The sequence below is a fragment of the Rhodnius prolixus genome, unplaced genomic scaffold (genome assembly GCF_049639745.1).
Source record: "Rhodnius prolixus isolate KJV_2025 unplaced genomic scaffold, Rpr scaffold_3, whole genome shotgun sequence".
NCBI classification, from domain to species: Eukaryota; Metazoa; Arthropoda; class Insecta; order Hemiptera; family Reduviidae; genus Rhodnius; species Rhodnius prolixus.
Window position 1 is genome coordinate 32920285 of NW_027411603.1, and position 15739 is coordinate 32936023.

The 15739-nt window shown below is 34.0% G+C and overlaps 1 protein-coding gene across 1 annotated transcript; it reads left to right on the forward strand.

Moving 5' to 3' along the window:
* Positions 1 to 4058: 4058 nt before the first annotated feature.
* LOC141452774 (uncharacterized) lies at positions 4059 to 13285 on the forward strand. Its single transcript, XM_074125194.1, has 3 exons — positions 4059 to 4169; positions 6928 to 7166; positions 12696 to 13285. The coding sequence occupies exons 1-3, from the start codon at positions 4158 to 4160 to the stop codon at positions 13048 to 13050; spliced, it is 606 nt and encodes a 201-aa protein (XP_073981295.1). The 5' UTR covers positions 4059 to 4157; the 3' UTR covers positions 13051 to 13285.
* The last annotated feature ends 2454 nt before the right edge of the window (positions 13286 to 15739 follow it).

Here is a 15739-nt window from a genome sequence, read left to right on the forward strand (position 1 = left end):
GTTGGTCCAGAACATTGGCCTGCAGCTTCTCCTTTCTGAACTCTTTTTACAGAGAAATATCATCTTTACTGCCGTAAGACTATAAGAGAGAATCCGGCGCCTTTCTTTCATTTTCCTTCACAAATCTTGAAACTGCAACATAACCTAACATATGGGAACTACAATACCTTTAGGGCAGACTATACCCAAGGAAGAAAAAAGCAAGTGAATATTAAAGATAAGAAACTACTGAGTGAACTGACCGACATAATAAATTAGATTTATCTCAACCAACATCTGAACAGTCACATGCACTGAACATATCGCAGCATTTAGAATATAGAATATATCTGCGAGTGTTTAAATAATTTTTAAGTGTGAAATCGAGAATAAAATGGTGCTCAAAAGTGAAGCAACTTATGAGCACCATTTTCCAATAGTGTAATAGTGAAAGTGAATTAAAAGGATCACATTGTTTTTCGAGTCATCAAGATTTTAGTTGACTATAGCATACTTTACGACTTCTTCCTAAATGTTAGTGGGGCAGATGCTGCCGGCTCGTGAGACCCAACTTTTGGCTGTAAACAATAAATAAGATAAATCAGTTCAAAACGAGCCCCACATTTGCTAAATACTATATCGTGTGTATTACAAACTAAATAGATAGATTTTTCAGCTTCTTATTTGTAACTGTAAAATTAAATAGATATCATTTAAGGAATTTAGACCTGTTCAGTTATTCTAATAAAGCCTTCTCATTATGTAATTCAATGAGTATAATATGTGCTTCTTGTATTTACATTTAAGTAAATGAACTTTTATATGTTTAGAAGGAAATAAATCATGAAGCAGCGCACTGCGTGACTCACGCCGTAGATCCAGCTGCAATCGGACATAGTACAACATTAATACAACCTTACTTGACATACACATATATTTGTTCAAACATTAAAAGTGAATATATATTTTAGAAAAAAACAAGTTTTATTAAATGGTCTCACCTGCTTCATTATATTTATTAGTACTAACATTGAAAGGACTGCAACAAAGATACTGCAATTACAATAGTTCCTTTTTAATTATTTTGAGATGATTTTTAGAGTCAAACAGGGAGATAAAGTTCTGCTACAGCGTTAAACGGCCTGTTTTCTCATGGGTTCACTTACGGGCTATGTGCAAACTTATTTCCTTAAGGAGAAAAGAAAGAAAGATGAGATTAGACTATGAAATGATTTAGTATGTTAATTATAATTTTGATTTATATAACAATATCTTAAATTTAGAACTGGTTGCCTGGCTGTGAATTATTGAGTTTAAATTTGGGACAATCGCAGAGAAAATATTTCTTTTATCTGGACATGTCCAAAAAATTTTAAAATAGCTTCACTTCGCTAGCAATCCTTGATAAATGCACCAATTGTAATCAAACTTTTGAAACATTCTCTAGCTATAGTTAATGTTTGAATTTAATTTTAATTTAGCGAAAAAATTGGGCAAAATTTGTATAACGGTAGGAAATCTTTTTAAACGGTAGGAAAACTTCATCTTAGCTAGGTAGGAAGAAATAAGTACAGTGAATTTCCAGGTTTTGTTTCCTTTACGAAATTAATGTACCTTCTCTCTCTTCTTGTGACCAATCATAGATCTTAAAAGAAGGTTTCAACCTGATCATTTTCTTCTTCCTTGCATTTTTCAGGATTGCACACAACAGATGATATTGCCACTTCAGTCATCACCTTCCTAGAATCAAGGATTTTCAAATAGGTTTTGGTTGCTTCTAATGAGATTTACAGTCGTACAGCTCAACCTTAAGTTACATTTATTCCATCCGTTCTGTTATTATTCCATCATTATTTATATTTGTGAAAGCACTAAAACAGGCAAAAAGAAAATATCACAACAGCAAAATTAGTGAAAAACAATATACCTATAAAATGTAAGAAATGAAATAAATTGCTTACCAGTTGAAGGTATTTTTACTTTAGGTTTTTGATCGTGGATTTCTATTTGTGAAATTTGATCAACTTTCTACATATCAGTTATAGGAATTGTAGATAATCCTAGGTCAAAATCTGTAGATCAATGATTCTTAATGCCTTTTTTTTTCTTATGTAAAGAATTTTTAATATTGAAGTGCCTGAAATTATTTGCTCCTTCAAAACTTTGGGTTTTTAACCGCTGTTGAGCCTCAGTTGTTTTGGCAAGCTTACATCAATTATCTTTAAACTCTTGAATGGTTGACACGTATCATGGAAAACAAAACCAAAATTTAATAAATATTTAATCAATTGGTAGTTGAACATTAAGTCCCGCTTGAAAAACTAGATGATTACTGTACAATTCTTTAATCATTTATTGTTGCACTAATTAATAAATGGCCAAGGTTTTGCATTAAACCTTTAGGTAATCTGATATTATTATGATAAAATTTCATTTCATTCGCTACTTATATTTAATTACTGTAATTAATACGATAAATCTGCAGTAATCTTATTTATTTGTATTTTACTGATCTTTATTACAATAATAAAAACTAAGATCGATTTTCTTTCATAATTAAAGATGCCACAAATACCTGCTGTAAGCACTGCTCAACCGAAAGTTAAATTTATGAGAACAATTCCATCATTATTTATATTTGTGAAAGCACAGAAAAAAAAAAGATCACAACAGCAAAATTAGAGAAAAAACCAGTAATAAAATAAAATAAATGAATAATAAAATGTAAGAAATGTAAGAATCAAATAAATGTATTCCTTGGAACTTCTTCAATGCAGAACATCCAGCAATTTTTTTTCTTAAGGAGAAATTGTTTATATAAACAATAAGTTTGAAATAAAAAAACAACATATAGTGTTTAAGTTAACATAGGCACTATATGGAGACCAATAGTGAACTGAAGAACGTTTGGGCACCAATGATCTCATATTTCAGCCTTAATTTCAAATATAAATAAATAACTTGCAAGAAACTAACATGGCAGACTGAACAAATTGTGTTCAGTAATTTTGATATTCTCTTATACCTAGTAAGGAGATGTACTGCAATGACAGCACACGATGTTTAAAATGCGAATATTAATTTTTAATTTTAAAGTTAAATAACAATAAATGAGAAATAAACAAAATAAGTAGTATAATATAAGTAAAGAATATGTGTTAAACAGACCAATTGATTAGTATTGTAAGTGCAGCAGTGATCTCTTAAATTTGAATTGTTATAATTGAGAAAAAGATTCACTTATGGTCCAATCTAATTGAAGCAGAATGAATAAATTTTTTCAATTTCTGGCGGTGTCTAACAAATTGCTTGATTGATTGAACCAAATTTTATAGAAGTTTTGAATGTTAGAAATTGACTTGTTTTGAGCCGAAATCTTGAAAGTTTTTGATTAGCCATTTTAACTTATTTATTTTGTAATTATCAACAATCTCCACAAAAGATTGTTGTAAAAAAGCATGTTCTTACAATAAAAATATTTTTACTCGGTAAGTGTTACCATTTCACATTCTGTTTGTAATTTTTACTATACAAAATGAAATCAAATTATACTTAAATAAAGCTATCTATAATTTGGCAGAATTAAAATAGCGAATAGTTAAATAAAAACAAGTGTATTTTATTTAATATTTGTAAAAATATTATTGTGCTTTATATTTTATGATTTCATTAATATTTTGGTTGAAACATTTTCTTATTTGTTTGCCATTTTTCTTGTACTTATCTGTGCTATTAGTAATAATTCTATAAGTAAGTAATCTGTGTTATTATTAATGTGTTTTCTTAGCGCAAATACATTATTTTACTCTTAGATGATAATAGTAATTTCAAAATTACCAAAATTTACCTAAAATAACGAGAAAAAAATTGTAAAAATTCTATCCTGCAATGTAATAGTGGTTAGCTGTAGATATTAGAGCATCACTATGGAATGTGGCCTGGGAAAGGGACATCCAAACGAGGGAGGCTAAACCGACCCGCCAATTCTCTTTCTCATCCCTTCTTGGCGGCAGATGGAACTGGAACAGTGGCGGTAACCCCGCGTTAAGAGAGCCTGATTGGAATCTCTTTAGTCTCCCTCTTTTGCTTCTCCAACTGTTTTATATATATAAATAAAGTGGCCTGACAGAGTACAGTCACACAGTGGCGACAACTAGAGTTACTGTAACCTTTAGACAATGCGGAGTATTGTAAGTATAGCTTGCTAGTTATAGATAACGTAGAATTTCATTTTAGATAGTAAATTGGTTAGTGTTCCATTTAGAGATGGCTTCAAAGTATTAGGTTCTAAGTATATTCCACACTTCTATATTAAAACTGAAAGCTGTCTTAGTTAATAATCATTTATTCGTCATTATATCGAAATTATGACTTATTGATTGTTATTGAATCCATGGAAGGCAGAATATTTTCCTTTTTATGCCCTACAACGAAAGTAGTACATTAAACTTAGTCACCACCAATACTACCACTTTTCTGGGTATTTATCGTAGTCTCTATCGTGGCTAGGAGAATCACATGGTGACTAAAAATGCCTTGGTATACAAAAACCAACAAAGCCATTTAATTTTTTGAAATAAAAAAGATCGCTATAATTGATTTTTTTTTTTTTGAGCGTAGTACCGGCACAATCGATTGTTTTATTATTTTAATGATTTAAGGCGCGTCAACATCTTAGGTTATTGGCGCCCGGAGCTTTTTTCAGTGCACTGCCGGCCTCCGGACAGTGTTGTCTGTAAGAAGCTCCTAGGAAGAGAAAATCTAAGGGTCAGCTGCTGGATTCGAACCCGGGACCTCCGCGTGGGAGTCCAGTACGCTAACCGCATAGCTAATCCCTTCCCTACATTCGATTATTATTTTGATCTCGAATCCTCGAACTGCCTGTTCATTCCAGTTTATGAAAATACTAATAATTCCAATCTGGCATGGGTTCCCCAACAAATAGTAGTCGGCACTCTGCTCTTTGGATCTCATTTACTCCTTTCTGGATCACTCTGATCCTATTAGGAAAATAACACTTGCGGGTATGCTGAGAATAATTTTCAAAAATTTATACCATATTTTGAATTTATATTCAGTGTGTATCGATGATTAAATGAAATTGCTATGAATATGTATTCTAATTAAGGCCTGACACCTCGTAAGTCCATTGGTCCAAGAGCCATTTTCAGTGGTCAAGTCTCCAGTCAGTGTCCATCACTGGACTGTAACCACAGAGCCTCTAGATTTTAGAACCCGGCTCCTCCCAAGCTACCAAATGAGCTAATCTCTTATTATTGAGATTAATAATGTTTGAATATTGACCCAGTTTGAGTATAACTCAAGGCTAAACACTCTAAATAGCAACTCTGTTATGGAGAAATATTCTGAGTTTGTAAAAGCGAAAAACTAAATTTTGTCTATGAGTATGGTAAGCTCCCAAAAAAATTGTGCTTTTCCTCAAGTACTTCAGACGAATATATGATGGAGTGCTGCGATCATTGAGGCTACAGTTGAAAATGCAGAATTAGACGGTGCTTGTGCACCAGTATCCCTAAAGGAGAAGTTGAACTCATATTAGTAGATTCCTGCCCCGGTATCCAGTTCCATTTGCAGTTTCTGGCCCGATACTTCCACTTCGACGACCACTGGTTCAATTGTACTTCCGGAGCCAATACTTCCCAAAACCACCCATTCTATTGCTTGACTTGAATGGTCTTCCTCATTCGTAGGTGAAGCGCAGTTGGTCCCTACTTTTGCTCTAGATACCACTGCTAGGTGTCCAATTTTTCCACATCTGTTTCATTTATACTTCTTAAATCTGCATGTGAAGAAAGAATGGTTACCTTTCCCACAGGCAGAACATTGGGAGCCCCCTGATTCTTGATTTGGGCTTGGCTGTTTATTGTTACACCTTCCCGTTTTCATTGTGCCTATCTTGTCAATATCCGCATCTCTCTTCGATGCGGAGCATTCAAAAATAGCGGACTCCTTTGTTAAAGCCAGCTCGCTTCTTTGCAGCTAGCTTCTTTCTCGCGGGTCTTCTTCACAAAGCCTATCCTAAACCGCTGTAGATTGCAAACCGCAAACAAATTTATCCTTAAGGACACTTTCCAAACTATTTCCAAATTTGCTGTCGGCTGCCTGATCCTTTAATCTTGCAAACCATTGTGAGATACTTTCCTCATTTATTTAAGGATTCAAAATTGGCGAGGAATCGGTCCTAATAACATTATTATTACGAATTATTTGGACCGATTACTCACCAATTTTGAAACCTTATTTAATATTTTAAAGTCACTAAACCAATATATATTTATTTAAATTTAATAATTTAACTCTCGCTTCCTCTGATATCCCTAATACTCCTCGCCGACTGAATCGCCAGTGGCCCCGCGACTTCCTTGTAAGCTGAAGACCTAAACCCCATTATTCTCCTCCTCACATTTTCCTCTCTCCTATAGAGAGTGCTACCGCTGGGTAGTTTCTCTCCACCTGCTCTCCTCCCGCACCAGTTCATCATACTCATCATATTTACTGATTGTATACTGTATACAGATTGTAAATTACAAAATAAATTAAAAAAAAAAAAAATTTAGATTACTTTAAAGTTTTACGTGATACAACAATTACTTCTTCACTTTTCGACCCAGCCCGGTCTTTTCTAGAATATGTAGAGGGTAGTACAAACTTCCAGAAATACTAGAGCACGTTTTTGTACAAGACAATAAATTTGTAGCCTCCCTGAATCATAACTTTTGAGATTTTTGGACAGATTGGAACAAAAACTAGACTAAAATGATTAGAAAATAAATTGGAAGTTTTAAAAAACTTTTTTATATTTGAAGAAAACACTCAACAACGATCAAAGTTAGAGAAGCAAACTTGTACGGATTAATAATTTTAATACTATAATTCTTACTTTGATATTTAAGACTTATATTAATTATTGAATGATTTTTGTTTTAGATATTTTGTATAGCTTTATTAGCTGGAAGCACGTTAGCGGCGAGATTAGACAATACATATCTTCCAGCTAGAGGCACTTCTGGATCTGGAGCCGACTTAGTTAGCACTCCATTTGGAGGCAGCCCTGGAGGAGGAGGTGGTAATGGTGGGTTTAGCGGGGCAGCTCCTTCTGGTCCGGTAATACCGATCCTCTCGTTTGAAAACAACCCCAACCAAGGAGATGGAACTTATTCTTGGAGGTAAAAATATCCTTTAATTTTAACATTTGTTATTATTGTTATTATTATTTTTTGGGTTCAGTACGGGCAAATGCAGTGAATTACGCCGCTATTTGGAGAGCTTTTCGGGATTTATTAGCCACTTTTCGAAAGATATACCCCTTTTCTCGCAGTGGCGGCCAAAAGCTAGCTAGAAACACCAGGTCTTTTGTTTGGTTCGGTCATAAGAATATGCTCTTGATCATTGAGTAAAACGCGTAATTACAGATCTGCTGAAACAGAAATGTTTTACGTTTTGAGGATGTGTTCGGAGTGGACATAGCAGAGTGATCGTCGAGCCACAACAGTATGTTGACCTTGCGGTAAGCTAGGAAACTATGAACGATCAATGAATGGCCACGTAGAACACCAAGAATTTTGTGACAAATGATATCTTTTTTACGTGGAGAACTTAAGGTATGAGATAATATAAGGTGCAAGGCCCTGCGGTTTGGTACGAGACGAATCACACTCCAACTAAAGTGGTGCCTCCTCCAACGATTAGAAATCAACCTTAACTGCGTGACACTTTATAGTTGATATATATATACCATTGTAGTCGGTTCGCTGATATTAATTAATCATCAGGAAAGGGATTTGCTATTGGTTAGCGAATAATGGATTCCAACGCGGTGATCACGGGTTTGAATCCAGCAGCTGCCCCTTAGGTTTTCTCTTCTAGGGGCTTCTTACAGCTCAACAGTGAAGAACAGTGTTTTCTGTAACGAGAGGACACTATCGGATGCCGTCATTGCCCTGAAAAAAAGCTCCGGGCACAAATAACCTTGTTGTCGTGCCTTTAAAATATAGATATAAACAAAATAAATAAAGAAAATATAATAAAATAATAATTAATAAAAAATAATCATCGTCTACATAGATCCTTGTCTTCTCGTATCCCATGTATAATCCTTGAGGACATGCTCTTCAGCTGTGTTTTTTACTTTTACGCTTACACATGTCCTTCAGACAGATTTGTAAATTGTCAGCAGCCTAGCAATCAACGTAGTGGAACAACCACGCTTTGGTATCTAAAAATGTAACTTCTCTAATATAAACAAAAAAACTATTTGCATTGTTAAAAAGAAAATATATAAAAATAAACAAATTCGAAATGCTGTTCACGTACAAAAACCTGTAGAACTGCAGCTAACTGTAGAATTAATTTCGACATCTAATTCTGCACATCAAATCTACCAGTAGGCTTAACTCTGTATTCATAGTTTACGTAATTGATTTCACCCTATCTATTTGATAAATACTTACTACTTAAATAAACTACTGACCTCTCTAACTGCTAAACATTCTTTTCGTAAGACTAATCTAGCGACTGGTTAAATTAGAGTCGACTACCAGTAAATTATTGAACTTTCTGAACCCGGTGGTGGCCTGTGTTGATAAATTGACTGTTTTAAATAATGGTATGTGCATACTGTTGTAAACAAAACGTCTAAAACGTTCAAATTTGATACAGCAGTGGTGATCTGTGATGACAGAACCAAATATGAGGGGGTACCCAAAAAAAACCGGAATTATTTTTTAAAAGCTATTTATTTACAAATTTTTTACAGAACAACCTTATCCCCTTCAAAATACTCTCCATTACAACTAATACATTTGTCCCACCGGTGCTTCCACTGTTCGAAACATTTTTTGTAGTCATCTTTAGAAATGGCTGACAGCTCCTTCTTCGTTTTTTTCTTGACCTCTTCAATGTTGTCAAATCGGTGACCTTTCATGCCCTTTTTCATGCGTGGAAATAAGAAAAAGTCGCACGGAGCCAGGTCAGGCGAGTAAGGTGCGTGGGGCAGCGGAACCATGCCATTTTTAGCCAAAAACTGTGTAACAGAGATGGCTGTGTGTGCAGGTGCATTGTCGTGGTGGAAGAACCAGTCTCCTGTTTGCCACAAATCGGGTCTTTTTTGGCGAACACTATTGCGCAATCTTTTCAAAACTTCCAAATACAAGGTTTGATTGACGGTCTGACCTGGGGGGACAAACTCAGAATGGACTACGCCTTTGGCATCAAAAAAGCAAATCAGCATTGTTTTGATGTTTGACTTGACTTGACGACATTTTTTTGGTCGGGGTGTAGATGACGTCTTCCATTGGCTCGACTGTTGCTTTGTTTCTGGGTCATAACCATAGCACCATGACTCATCACCAGTAATGACCTTTGACAGAAAGTCTGGATCAGTTTCAAGCTGTTGTTTCAAAGCACGACATGTTTCAACTCGATGTTCTTTTTGATTGTCAGTCAGAACTCGAGGAACAAACTTGGCAGCAACCCTTTTCATCCCCAAATCTTCCGTTAAAATTCGCTGAACCGAGCTCCAAGATAACCCACTACTCTCTGACAGTTGATCAATTGTCTGTCGACGGTCTGTGAACACCAGCTCTCGAATTTTTTCAACATTTTCGTCGATTCGGGCAGTTGATGGACGTCCAGAACGAGGTTTGTCATCAATCGACATGTTGCCATTTTTAAACCGAGTAAACCACTCGTATACTTGAGTTTTTCCCATAGTGTCATCTTTATAAGCTGTTTTCAACATTAAAACACTTTCAGCAGCATTTTTGCCGAGTAGAAAACAAAATTTCAGAGCTGCACGTTGTTCACTTAAACTTGCCATCATAAAAAACGAAAAAAGAACAAAACAGCGCTGGTAAAAACAATCACTGCAGATGAACAGAACAAGCCAGGCAGACAACACAGGCAGGACTGAACTGGCAAGGAATTGCGCTATACACGTTTAGCGGCAGAAATGCGTACTACATAAGCTCCATGCGCGGCAACGCAATTCCGGTTATTTTTGGGTACCCCTCGTACAAAGCCACCTACCTTATTTCCGACGATGTTTTAGTTAAAAATAAAATCATGTCAACTTAAAAGAATCATTTTTTCATAGAAACTCAATAATTAAATGTGGTAGAAACCTGGAAAGTTGAAGTAAAACCTCCCATTCAAACTGAGTCTCAGGACGAAATCTGGTCAGAATTAAACAAAAAATTCATGGAGAAACAAATAAGTTTATTTGTTACTTCAAAAAAACTTTTATATTCATTTATTTTAAAAACAAGAAACTTAAATTATCGCTCTAGTTTGCTTACATCCTGTTCCTGATTTATTCACGCTTTTATGCTGATATCCCTGCAGGAGGTCAATGCATACAAAATATTTGCATAATTCATGTAGTTTGTTTGTCCATTGACCCGACATTAATATTCAGTAAAAGAATTTTGCATTTCTTGGCAAAATTTTACGTGTATTCTTTATTATCGTCGGTAATTCATTTTTGTTGTATTTTAAATGCCATAATTAGCACAAATACTTTTTCTGATTTTATTGAAATCTATTTTAGTACGTTCGATGCTCCTTTTCCTTTAGCATTATCTTATATTCTTGCAAATTAAATATTGAAGCATTTATTGCTTAATCCTTAACTGATAGTCGGAATGCAGTCCCAGCATCTAGAAATCTTGTGAAATAATTATTCTTAATTAAGTTACGCTATTTCTTATTATAATAAAATCCAGTCATCTCTACTCATCTCTATCCATTGCAATACATGAAGTAATGTCTGTGTCAGTTCCTAATCTTTCGAATTAAAACTCAGCTTGGGTGGTTAGCGAATACTAGATTTCCAACGCGGAGATCATGGGGTTCGAATTCAGCAACTGGTCTTTTCGTAGGAGCTTCATACAGCTCACTGTCCAGTGATGATACAGTATTGTCTTAACGAGAGCAACACTGTCCGGAGGCCGACAGAGCATTGAAAAAAGCTCTGGGTGCCAGTAACCTCAGATGTTGATGCATCTTAAATAACTATGTAAAAAAAAAGGCAGTCTACCTCAACTTCTCTAGCTCTAATATTCGTTCAGTAAGGACTTTTTTATGCAGGTCTTCGTTCTCCATCCTCTGTATATTGGAAGTTCAACCCAGACTGACAAGCCTGAAGATAAGGCAAACATCAAAATCCTTAAATACAGTTCTAATTATAGCATTTAATTTCATCTTTTCCTTAACTTGTGCTCTCATAATCCCACGCTGCTCTTTCCCTCGAAACGGGGAAGAGCAATCACGATTGATTTTGTAATATTTCAGCTCTCAAAATCTTATTAGAGAATGTGTAAAATTACCGTTTTATAAATCATAAATTTCTTTGCTGTAGATGGGAACACAGTTTCGAAAAAGTTTCGTAGATAGTACCTTCGATTTGCTGTGAGAATGTACTTTAAACTTTTTTTGTAGAGTTATCTAAAGCTCAAAGTCAAAGTTTTACTTTGCTTAGATATACTATAAAATTCAAAAAACAATCGTGCAGTCTCGAACTTCCAAAGAGAGAGGAGTAAATAAGAGAATTCGTATTGTACGAGTATATGTCTGTCCCAATCCCATTTTAGCTGCGGCTCTTCTGACACCTACGACGAATCTCCCCCATCAAACTCAGTCTGCCAGCGTATACTAAGAGCTAATCTTTTTCAAAAAAATAGGTACAATATCTTTGGATATTTGAGTCCCATATTACATTCTCCAGCGCCAGATTCCAGTTCTCTGCGCTTTCGCAATTTTTCTTTAACATTACGCTAGCGTTTTATAGATATATTATCAGATTCCAAAAGCTCAAGCCCCATACTTCAAGTTTCGCTACAGACTAGTTGACTTTCCTGCATTCTCTACAGCATCGTAGATCTGCTAGCCATCAACATTCATTTCGCTAAAAACAAAGCCAATCTTTTTTCCAATTTTTAAATCTGAATCTTTTTGTTCTTAAAAACTAAAGCTACTGAAATTAAAGATCATGTTCTTTAAGACAATCCGCGTCTCTTTTTAGACTTTATAATAGCTGCGGGTTTTTCCTTTCCTTTTTCCCTGCATTCTTATCCTGATCATGTTAACCTTTCAAATTAGCACTGTTATGAAGGTTATAATGTTTTGTACATTATACTTTATTCATTTATTTTTTGTATACATTTTTATTGAAATAAATATTTATTATTCTATTCTAGACTTTATAGTTTCGTGCTTATTTTTAGGCCAAAATAGCCTAATTTCCTATAGCGATGAAAGTGGTTTAACTGTTGTACAATCTTAGCCAATGCTTCAATATAAACATTCCATTTTATTCTTATCAGATCTATAGAGGAAATATTTCGAGTAATAGCGTAAAGGTATTAATTAAAGTATACAGGGAGAAAATTGATTTTAAAATATAATTAATAAACATTCCCTCTATTTATCCAGATATAGTTTTTCTAAAATTACCCTTAAAATTAATTAGCTCCAAAAATAATCTTTCAGTTCTAATTCAACGCCAACAATTTTCGCCATTTTCTCTTTGTAACCAATTTGAGGTATTGACTAGACTATCTTCTGGAAGAATCACCTAAAACCCATCTCTTGAAGCGTAGAGAATCCAACAGATCAATATGTTAAAATCTATCTTTTCTTTTATGCAATGGAAGGTTAATATTTAAATTAGCAATTTAAGAAATGGAATTTATTTGCAGCTACGAAACTGGGAATGGCATAAAAGCACAGGAGAGTGGACGTCCATCTTCAGCATCTGGCCCAGAAGGACCAGGCACTGCCGCCCAAGGCAGTTTCTCTTATAAAGGACCAGATGGACAGACCTACACCATCACCTACACAGCCGATGAGAACGGATTCCAAGCGCAAGGCGCTCATCTGCCAACTCCACCACCAATTCCGCCAGAAATTCTTCAATCATTGCAACAACAAGGTACCGCCGACGGTGGTGGTGGTGGTGGTGGAAACGGTGGTTATTCTCAGAATGGTGGTGGTTCACGACGTCCCGGCCAGCAAGCATTTAGTCCTTCAACTGGATATCAATACAGAAAGTGATAAGAAGTGATATTATTCAAATAGGATACCAATTTTCAAAGTGTATTTGATAGTGTTTTCATGATCTGACAACTTTATATGCGATTATCCAACAGATGTGTCCTCGCTTCTAGCTTTACAGCTGTTTGATTTCTCTAATTGTTTGATTTTTGTAAATATTGAAGTCGTTAAGTTATTTTCTATTTATGTTCACTATCTCTTAGAGGTCAATAAAGACTCATAAGGAAAAGATTAATATTGTTTTTATTCATTTTGTCTATTAAATTATTCCTTTCTAACTTTTCTTTTACATGAAATGAATTTAGTTAGACTCTGTCCTAAATTTAATCTGGTGTTGACCAATTCTTTTGAAAGAACACTTAATTAATTTTAATCATAATTCTTTCCAAATTGGTGGCATTATGTGGAGAAAGATTTCATCCAATAACTTGTTTTGGAATATTAGATACATTCAAAACTGAACCATCAGTAAATCAGTTGTCATCTGAAGAAATCAATTAACGATGAATAATTATGAGGAAGCAGTTTTGGACAGAGTAGCAGTAATTATAGTAAACCTGATTGTTGATAACTGAATGTGGATATTATTTAAACTAAGATATCGATCTATCTAACGAATCCGGATTTAATTCAAGAGTACAATCTCCTTAAATACATCCTTGCGCTTTGTAATATTATTTTGGTAATAACTTACTCGCATTTTAAGAAGAAAACACCTTAAGTAAAGTACGCGTTACTGCTCAATTACATGATATTCCATAAAGCTAGCACTCTTATCTGTCACACATAAACTTTTAAATAAAATAAAACTTCTATATTATTTTTAGTATTCAAGCAGCTGATATCAATCAATAATAGAAGTAGAACTATAAATCACAATAAGATGGAATAAAAAACAATCTTTACTGTACATTTATTATTTTTATAGACATAATATAAGACAATATAAAGCAATACTTTTACTCTATAAAATAACTAAGGCAACCTTTTTAATCAAATGACAGCCAGTAGTTCCTCAGTCAGTAAATCACAATGATTGGTTGACAAATAATTAGTGGAATTTATTTAGATACTATTATAGATAGTCGATTGGCTTCTTCATATAATAATATTTTAGAGATCAATGCTAGCATTGATTGTCATACTGTTTTCACTCTTTAATAGACACAACTGTTGTAGTGGTAAGTTACAATAAAAGATTTAAAAAAAAAAAAAAAAAAATAGACGATCGTCACTGAGTATTAAAACAATAGTTATTTATTTAACAAGTGTGGAAAGTAGTACTTTTCCTCACGCGAGGCAGGGTTTGCACGCACGAGCGAGCGAAGCGATGCGAGTGCAAGTGCAAATTGCCGAGTATGAGGAAAATACTTTACACTAGAGTTAAATATTATATTTTTTCTGCAACCATTTATTAACTAAAAAAATTAAAAATTTCATTTTTACAGTCTACAAAAAGTAATTTATTTATTATAAACATTTATTGTTATATTACAATTATTTACATTACTTACGTATTTACATTACTTATTACATTTTCTGCTGTTTCTTTTATTGATGGAGGAGTGTTTTCTAAACAGGCATCACTAGAATCCATTTTAAATTTCTATAAGGTAACACTATAACCTTTTTAACTGTTATAATTAAAAATATCTAATTATTTATTAAAGTATTATTTTTATTTCTATATTCCTTTCAATTTTTATTTTATTTTTTAATATTCGTTTTTTAATTATTTAAATAAAATAAATTTAAATAAGCTTATTAGAGTTTTACAGAAAATATTTATGTTAATAACAAAACTTCTTATATCAAGGAAGCACAATAAAGTTTTTCCACTCACTTGTGCGGAAAGTGACACTAATGGGAATTTCCCCCGACTAGTGTGGGAAGTTGGGCATTACACAGCTGATTTTAATTGAGTAATGAGAACTTCCCTACATGGTTGCAGAAAAAATTTTATATACAGGGTGATCCATTTAAAACGCGCCAATCGCTAATAACTTTTTAGGAAAGCGGAATTTCGAAAAACTCACCAAGTAAACTATCGTATGTTTTTCTCGGTCTAGTTTTCAAATTTTTTACCCCCGTGCTGTATCTTCATTTTTGGCGGAGTTACGGCTAAAAACCGGTTTAGAGTTTCATAAGGACCACTAGTTTTGACAATGATTATGAAAACTACATAAAACACTGTGAAAAATGACGTTAATCCCGTTTTGATATCCCTAATATTTGTTGAGATATTTAAGATCAAAGTTACAATTTTTTTCTATTCGCGAACGGTTTTCAATATTAATTTTCCACCAGAAATGCACGTTTTGGGAGGTCCTCTGGCTGCAAAAAATGTTATTTGTGTCGCAAAGTAAAAAAAAAAAAATAATTGAAGATGTTAAAACATGTAGTGTAATGTAATGGTTGTGGGTGAGTCAGTATAAATTTGTTTTATCATCAAATAAAAGCAATCGTCACATCAGAACAATGTATCCCGTATGCAAGATTTCTTGACCTATGATTAAGGTAAGAATGTCTTGCCTTGTCCACTGACGTTTTAATCGTCTGGGAGGATGATCTGGATGGTGATGATGAGATGATAAATGGCGGACAAGAGGATTGGAATGAGTGTGTAAGTTCTGAGGAAAGCTTTTATAGCGAGTTCGAGCTATCTGACCAACAAACGGAATTTCTAGGT

What these genes read in the sequence shown, in the direction of transcription:
- LOC141452774 (XM_074125194.1), top strand. An exon ending in GATGGAACTTATTCTTGGAG is followed by an intron (nt 7,167 to 12,695) that starts GTAAAAATATCC and finishes ATTTATTTGCAG; the next exon opens with CTACGAAACTGGGAATGGCA.